Genomic DNA, 9184 nt, shown 5'->3' with positions numbered 1-9184 from the left:
TGCCTGAGCAATAATAATGAACTATTACATACTATCGCTTAAAACCCCTACTTATCGCGAAAGATTGCACTCGTGTACAATCTAAGAAGATATCATGAAAATGAGCCTTAATTACTCGTAAATCGAGGCTCAAAAGTGGGGCTTAGTAATACAAGGAAAATCTGATTTTCATCTTTGAAATCTAGTGTAAAATGGTCAAACGATATCGAAGGAAAATGGAGAGTTCTAAAAACTCAATTTTCTTTAAGTTTGGAAATTTCAGATTTGAGGTGCGATCTTTGAAAAATCACATCTCACTTTTTGTAGGTCCAAAATTGGGAAACTTGGTACCGTTAGAAAGTATTCCCAGAGTATTAAAAGTTCCTAGAAGGTATAGTTCCATGATTCCAAATGAAAAACATTCAAATTTTGGTTTCAAGTTGCTGTTTTGGACTACCAGGACAGTTCCGGGGTTGGTTTTTGGCCAACTTTGAAAATTAGGCAAAATTCACAGAATACGAATTAGCCTTTCAAATTTGGAACTCAATTAGAGTTACAATCAAATTTAAAACACAATAAATGGAACAAGAATCAGAGTTTTGAGCGCAAAGATATAGTAGTTCAAAGTTGCTGAAATTTCCTCACTGAACAAAGGTTTTCCAGATTTGAAACTTGAACTTTGGGACTTTAGTTGGGCATCGAAATGGACTCGGAATGGCACCAAATTTGGTAAGATTACACTACCATATATGATCTATTTTTATGTCAAATTTCATATAAAAATTCGTACGGGAAGTCAGTTAACAAAGCCACTAAAGTTCCAAGAGTTTCCAAGAGTCAATTTGTACCTCCGTTTTCCCTTTTCTAACTTTTGGGTCAACGAAATCATCTCAAACATGGTTCAATTATGAAGACAAGGTCTAATAAACATCCAAGATACTTTTGGTATGTGATTAACACCAATAATTTCAAAATAACAAGTCCCAATTCAAATTAAGGCATTCAACTAGCCAAAAAGAGGGTTTTCCATCACTGAGACAGTGTCATAATTCGGCCACAACTCACTCAATTCGACTTAGAATTGAGCGTGTTTGGTGGCATTGGAAACTAAATTTATAAGGCTACAATTTCTCAGAAGAAATAGTTTTGAAATTCTATCCATAACTAGCTCATTTTCAGGTAACAAATCGCAGCTCACAACAGGTTTTCCAACACAGCCGAGAAACAAGACAGGTGACTTTGAAAGGCTGGTACAGTTCACTCATGTGGAATCAGGGGATGCACCATTAGAAAACTGGAAGTGTCTAGTTTCTAATGCCACAAACAGTACTCGATTTCGACGTCGGAGCAAAGAGTTATTGTTGTTTGAAATTCGCTGCCAGAGCAACTCTGGACACATTTTCCAGCCATGAAAAATTTTCGAAAACACAACTTTTCCCCAACCAATTCAAGTGATTTTTGGTAGAAACTTTCCACACAACCTATACAACATATCTACATCAAAACCAAGACAATTTAACCACAAAAAATCACACCAAAAGGCGCGGCAAGGACATGGCAAAACCGGCCCTACTTCCATTTCAACTTCCTTTGAGTTTCTTTCTACTCTTTCAACTTAAATCCACTAGATTAACACTTAATCAACATAAATAACATTCAAACTCATCAAATCAGATCATCAAGTCCATTGTGGAATTTCATAGAGCCCACTCACATGATTTTCAACAATCCAAAGCTACCCACATGAACCTACAAGCTTCTAAGTGCAATTTAACTTACAAAAGCTAAGATTCAAGGGTTGGATGATTAGCTACCTCCTTAGATGGTGAAAACCAAAATTTTCGGCCACAAGAATCTCAAGAAAACCATGAGAATGAAGCTGATATGAACGGCACCAATCTTATGATGCAACCCGTACAAAAAGGCTTGGATCTAGAAGGTAGAGACTCACGTTGAAAACGACGAACGCAGCGGATCACCTAAACCCGTTGATCACGTAGTCAACGAACCTCGGTATTTGTAGAAGACGCCACAATCTAGCGTGGTCCTAGATTGATAAGTCAATTGAATACCTAAGATACAAATCTAAGATATTCAAGGTGCTTCAATGAAGCTTTGAGAGAACTCTCAATGTAATGTTATTAATCATCAAAAACTGAATGTAAAACATCACTTAAGGCTATTTATAGCCTTGACTAAACCCTAATAAAAGCTTGGAAAATACAAGGAAATTCGGCTAGCCCTTGGGCTTCTCTTTGGGCCGAACCAGCTCAGCGTAGGGACTAACTACGTGGTCCACGTGGCCTGGCCTATTGACTCAAGGACTAACAACGACTAAGGTCCAAACCACAGGCTAGTTGGACCTCATCATTACACTCCACTAACTAAGGATGGGCCATGGGCCCTTGGCCGAATCTTGGGTAACTAATCCTCATGAATGGCCGCAAGTAAGATGACATCTTTAGCTTCATTGAGGCCCTCAATGGCCTTTGTCTCTCCACTTGACTCTCGGGCCGCACGAACCAACGCTTGTAGTGTTTCATTTAACCTCTTCGATCGAGCTCGTGTCATAGGCCCCAATGTCACCTTCACGTGCTCCACGTGGATATCGCTCTCAACCTCCGCATCATTCCCCTCCTCTTGCGAAAGATTTGTCCTCAAATCGACCTCATCATCTGCAAGATAGGGACTTAGGCCAGCAACATTAAAAGTAACCGAGACATTATACTCACCAGGAAGATCGAGCTTGTAGGCATTGTCATTAATACGCACCACAACTTGGAATGGTCCATCTCCACGGGGTAGCAACTTGTTGCGACGTTGGACAGGGAAACGCTCCTTGCGCAAGTGTAACCAGACCCAATCACCTGGTTCAAACACCACGCGACGCCGACCTTTGTTGGCATGCTTGAGGTACCGCTGGGTGCGAGCTTCAATGTTGTCCCTCACCCGCTAGTGCAATGTCTGGACAAACTAGGCTTTCTTCTTGCCATCAAGGTTAGCACGCTCAGACAAAGGCAAAGGCATCAAATCCAAGGGGGTCAATGGGTTAAAACCGTAAACAATCTCAAATGGAGAAACCTGTGTAGCACTATGGACTGTACGGTTATAAGCAAACTCGACGTGGGGTAAACACTCCTCCTACGTTTTGAGATTCTTTTTAATGATGGCCCTGAGCAAAGTAGACAAGGTACGATTAACGACCTCAGTTTGGCCATCGGTCTAGGGGTGACTGGATGTAGAAAATAGCAATTTAGTCCCCAACTTCCCCCACAAGGTCTTCCAGAAGTATGAGAGAAACTTAACATCCCTATCAGACACAATTGTCCTAGGCACACCATGCAAACGGACAATTTCCTTAAAGAAAAGATCAGCTATGTGAGTAGCATCGTCCGTCTTATGACGCTATCATGGCCTCTTTTACTCCTAGGCAAACCAAGCACAAAGTCCATCGAAATGTCAACCCATGGTTCGGACGGGATAGGTAGAGGTGTATACAAACCAAAGGGTTGGAGCTTGGACTTGACACGGTGACAGGTGATGCAGCGTGACACCACTCGCTCCACGTCTCGCCTTATGCGTGGCCAATAGATATGTTTCTGTAAAGCACTCAAGGTCTTGGTGACACCAAAGTGTCCCATCAAACCACCTCCGTGAGCCTCACGGGTTAGTAACTCACGAACAGAGCATGACGGAATGCATAATTTATCATTACAATACAAAAATCCATCATATATGAAGAACTTACCCTGACCCGACTTAGCACAAGACTTGTAGATATCAGAAAAATCAGAGTCGGTATCATAGAGCTCTTTGATAAGGTCAAATCCAAGGAGTTTAGCATCAAGTAAAGTAATCAAAGCATACCTCCTGGATAGTGCATCGGCAATGACATTGGTCTTGCCAGCTTTGTACTTGATCACATAGGGGAATGACTCCACAAAGTTGACCCACTGCACATGTCTCTTACTCAACTTGTGTTGAGATTTGAGATGCTTTAACGCCTCGTGGTCAGTGTGGATAACGAATTCCTTAGGCCGCAAGTAATGTTACCATGTCTCCAGTGCACGAATCAAAGCATAGAGCTCCTTATCGTAGGTGGAGTAGTTCAAGGCAGTACCATTCAACTTCTCGCTAAAGTACGCGATCGGCCTTCCCTCCTGGATCAACACGGCTCCAATTCCTACACCAGAAGCATCACACTCAACCTCAAATGTTTTATCAAAACTAGGTAAGGACAATAAGGGTGTGTGTGTGAGCTTGTGTTTAAGGAGTTGGAACGCCTTCTCCTGAGCTTCCCCCCACTCGAACTTCACATCCTTCTTGATAATGGCGGTCAGAGGGGCAGCAATAGTATTGAAATCCTTCACGAACCGGCGATAGAAACGTGCAAGGCCGTGGTAGCTCCGAACTTCACTCAGGGTCTTGGGCACGGGCCACTCATTGATGGCTTGGATTTTGCTCTCGTTCACTTTAATGCCCTGTGCACTAATCTTATAACCAAGAAAAACAAGTTCATTAGTGCAGAAAGTACATTTGCCAAAGTTAGCGAATAACCTCGCCCTGCGCAAAACATCAAGGACAGCTCGTACATGTGCTACATGTTCCTCAGGACTCTTGTTGTATATCAAAATGTCGTCAAAATAGACAACAACAAATTTACCTAAGAACGGGCGAAGCACATGATTGATAAGGTGCATAAATGTACTAGGAGCGTTAGTCAAACCAAAAGGCATAACTAACCACTCATACAAACCATACTTAGTCTTGAAGGCTGTCTTCCATTCGTCCCCTTCCTTCATTCGAATTTGATGGTAGCCACTCTTAAGATCAATCTTGGTGAAAATGACTGCACCATACAATTCGTCAAGCAAATCATCCAAACGAGGTTTAGGGTGACGATACTTAACTGTGATAGCATTGACGGCGCGACAGTCCATACACATCCTCCAAGTGCCCTCTTTCTTTGGAACGAGGATGACTGGAACTGCACATGGGCTCATGCTCTCTAGAGCCCAACCTTTCTCTAAGAGGTCATCCACTTGCCTCTGGATCTCCTTAGTCTCTTCCGGACCCATTTTGTAGGCTGGTCTATTTGGCAATGGTGCTCCAGGCACGAAATCGATCTGGTGCTCGATCCCTCGAAGTGGTGGTAGACCACTGGGGATCTTATCTGGGAAAACATCCTCAAATTCCTGTAATAAAGAGGAGATTTCAGGAGGTAAGTCATTGAGTGTTGCATGAGAAAGTAAAATTGTGACGCCCCGTATGAAGGAGGGTTTGCATTTGATATATATCTTTGTTAGGCGAGCGGAGGAGCGCAACGTTTGAACTTGGAAAAGAAAAGAAAAGTTTTGAAAAAAAAGGCAAGGGCCAAATCCGGCCACAAATCCGGCCAGTTCTTGGCCGGATTGCTGGCCGGATTGTTTGAACATTTTGAAAAAAAATTCGACTTAGCCACTGCCTTGAATCCGGCCAAGAATCCGGCCGGAAATCCGGCCAGATTCCGGCCGGATTCTGACGTGGCTTGTCGGCCAACAACTTTTGACCAGCTGATTTCTCTTCCTTTTTAACTGTTTTGCACCCCAAAATATCTCATTTTGTTCCCTGCTCAACCGAGCTCTTGAGAGAAGAAGAAACTCTTCAATTTTCTAGTTTTAATTTCTACCAAAATCTTGTGATTTCACCGATGGTTTTGGGAAATATTTCACACAAGTGCTCTCTAAGGTGGTTTAAAGCTTTTGATGGATTGCTTTTGGAGGGGAAGCTCTAAGGTGTTATCTTTCTTGAACTTGAGGTGAGTTGCTAAGAAAGTTGCTATTTTGGTTTACTAATGGTATAATAGTGCTTTGGAGTGATTATATATGTTATATTGTGGATGATTTCATGGGTTTAAGTTAAGTTGGTCCAATTTCTGATTTATTGGGTATTTTTCTGAATTTATATGAAGGTCATGATTTGTGTTGGATTGATGGTTGGAAATGGTGTTAAATAGACCCTTGATGCATTAATTGTGATCGCTTGCGGAAAAATTCTGGTTTGTGCGGAAATTCCGGTTTCTAGGGTTTCATTTGGGGGATTTTCTAATGGTTGGCTTTAAGCTTCTAATTGGCTTTGATTGAAGGATTTTGTGGCCTAAATAGATATGTTTTATGGTTTGTGAATTGTATGTACAATTGTAGTTGACGGTTACGGATTTGGTGAATATTTGTAGGTTGGAAAATAAGGAAATGTAGGGGAAATGCTGTCCGAATTTTGAATGGGCTTGATTGCTTTGCGTTTGTGCTTTAGGGCTTGGACTTGAGTGAAGTAATGCTATATGATGGATAGTTTCGAAGCCGTGGAGGTGAGTGATCTCAAACTATTTCTAAAATTATTTATGAACCGTTTCTTGCATTATTTACTTTTAACTATTTCCAAATTTACTTTTGAACCGCTTTCCTGCATTATTTACTTTGGAACTGTTTTCTTACATATCATGCGTGCTTGCATATCAGTGTCTTGTTATTATTGATTTTGCTTTCAATGATTGTTAAAAGGAGTTTTCGAGGCAAGTGTGTACTTTATCGCACTTAGCCCAAATGATTGTGGAATTTGAATGATTGAACGATTGCAATGTTACTTGCGCATGAATGTAAGCCCTTTTGGGCTGAACTGGCCATTGCCCCTTGTTACCGGTCGTCTCGAGCCAGAAGCGGACTCGGTCGGGCGACTAGGAATTTGGGTGAACGTTTCGGTATACTCGAGTATTACCTTGTAGGTTGGTGGAGCCTGGCCAAAAGCCAGGGACGGGGTGAATGAATGCACGAATGAAACCAAAAATGCAATGAAATGACAGGAGAACGAACGTATCCTTTTCATGAATGTTACTATCGCTTTCCATTGTAAATGTTTCTTGAATTATTGATACTCCATATTTAATGTTTTGTAAACGTTGTAATTGTTTCTAGACTTATCATTTGATTTACGACATCATTGAAATGAACCATTGTTAAACAGATTTTATTACTGATTTTACTGGTTACTCGCTGAGCTTCTAGCTCACCCAAAAATATTTTATCCCCTCCACAGGGCTCAAGGCGAAGGAAGGGCTTGTAGTGTTTATTCATGGATTATCTCATGTATGGACTGAATTTGGATTTCCTTTTGTGTAATCATTCATATTGGGATTGTATTGAACGTTTAGAATTGCTTGGATGTGTAATAGGCTAGTTTTGGACTTCCTCCTGTATAATAATTGGGATCATGGATCAGAGTGGCGCAGTGGAAGCGTGGACGCTTCGCTTTTGATATGTAAATATGGAAATATTTGATTTATATTTGAGATTGTATCTTGTATTTAATTGAGGACTGTAGTGAACGACTGAGTCCCGACGAGAGCTGGGCAAGCGGCCCGCCGAACCCTCTGGTTCGCCTTAGGGGGAGGTGGGGCCGTTACAAAAATCACCTCTTTGCAATATAATACATAAACAACTTGCTTGGACAAAAGCAATTTGCGAACTTCCCTGTTCTTTGCAAGCAAGTTAGGGCGTTTGTCCAATCGACCAGATGTACCAGGGTTTGATGTCCTCTCGGCCGGTGCTCTAACGATTGCCTGAGAATTGGGTGACTTTTTAGCCACCTCTCCTTCATGCTCCTGTTGCAAACGCAGCTGGTCTTCATGCACCTGCTGAGGGGTGAGAGGGACAAGAGTCATCTTCTTGTTGTGGTGAAAGAAGGAATACTTGTTGGTAAAGCCATCATGAGTAGTCTTCTTGTCATATTGCCATGGCCGTCCCAACAAAATGTGAGAAGCTTGCATGGGAACGACGTCGCAAAGGACTTCATCCTCATACTTCCCAATCTGGAAAGGCACCACCACTTGCTTGGTGACTTTGATATCGCCACTCTCATTGAGCCATTGCAAGCGGTATGGACTAGGGTGCCTCAACGTGGGCAAGGAAAGATGATCCACCATAAGAGTACTTGCCACGTTGGTACAACTAGCCGCATCAATGATGAGACTACATACTCTTCCCTTGACGTGACATCGCGTGTAGAAGATATTGTCACGTTGGGCCTCATCCACTCTCTTGACTTGGGTCGCAAGAGCTCGACGCGCTACTAGAGCAATACCCACTTGCTCAATAGTGGCCTCAACCTCTACCTCGGAATCTTCATCTTCATCAATCAACGGAGGCATCTCGGCAAACTCATCCTCATCATCAGATACGACATCTCCGCTCGGTAGGATAACCATGGTACGCCTATTGGGACATTGAGAAGCAATGTGCCTAAATCCTTGGCACTTGAAGCACTTGTCACGGCTTCGTGGCTTGGAAGAGTCGAATGAAGGCCTTGGAGTTGTCTTTGGGGTCTGCTTGGGTGGCTTGGTCTTAGGGGTAAACTTGGGCACCCCTGGACTAGGCCGTTCCCGCTCGAAGGTCGGGTTGCCCCTCCACACAGGCGTGGCCGAGAAGTTAGGGTTACGAGGGTTACCCCTCCTCTTAAGCCTCCTTTCGATCTTGGATGCCTTATCAATCAACTCAGGCATATCCATGTAGTTTTGCAATTCCACCAACTCGGCGATCTCAGGTCTCAAGTCGTTAAGGAATCTTCCCACGGTAGCCTCTCTATCCTCCATAATGTCTGCTCGGAGCATGGTGATCTCCATCTCCTTGTAGTAGTCCTCCACACTACGGCTTCCTTGGACTAATGTCTGGAGCCTCTGGTATAGGTCACGGTAGTAATGGCTGGGTACGAACCGTTTTCGCATAGTGGTTCGTAACTCCTCCCATGTACTAATTTGCCGTTCTCTATTGCGGCGCCTGCTATTGCGCTCCTGCTCCCACCAGACAATAGCGTAATCGGTGAATTCAAGGGTTGCCAATTTGACCTTTTGTTCATCGGTGTAGTCCTGGCACTCGAATTCCATCTGCAATTTAGGATACTGAATTTGGGAGCTTGCACAATTTGGAAACTCAAGACTTGGAAACCTTTTTGGCCTTGGAAAATCCCCAAAGTGCACGGCTGGCCTAGGGTTTTAAATACCCAATGCAGTGATCTTTAACTCCAAAATAGCAAGCTGAAGTTCAGGTTCTCTTGGTGCAACACAAAAATTGCAGATTTGGATTGGTGCAAGACAAGGAGCAAGAGAATGGATAACCAACGAGGTGGCACTAACAACCCTCCTCAGGCTCCCCCCCCAACGGGTTACCCAAGGTGT

At 43.0% G+C, this 9184-nt stretch overlaps 1 protein-coding gene across 1 annotated transcript; it reads right to left on the bottom strand.

Annotated features, from left to right (window-relative positions):
• Positions 1-2403: 2403 nt before the first annotated feature.
• LOC140021249 (uncharacterized) lies at positions 2404-8893 on the bottom strand. Its single transcript, XM_072072015.1, has 4 exons — positions 7427-8893; positions 4033-5174; positions 3728-3849; positions 2404-2909 (listed from the first exon to the last, which is right to left on the bottom strand). The coding sequence occupies exons 1-4, from the start codon at positions 8891-8893 to the stop codon at positions 2404-2406; spliced, it is 3237 nt and encodes a 1078-aa protein (XP_071928116.1).
• Between the last annotated feature and the right edge of the window lie 291 nt (positions 8894-9184).

Source organism: Coffea arabica, chromosome 11e, assembly GCF_036785885.1.
Source record: "Coffea arabica cultivar ET-39 chromosome 11e, Coffea Arabica ET-39 HiFi, whole genome shotgun sequence".
NCBI classification, from domain to species: Eukaryota; Viridiplantae; Streptophyta; class Magnoliopsida; order Gentianales; family Rubiaceae; genus Coffea; species Coffea arabica.
Note: the sequence above shows the minus strand (reverse complement) of the source record. Positions and strands in the feature narration are given on the sequence as shown.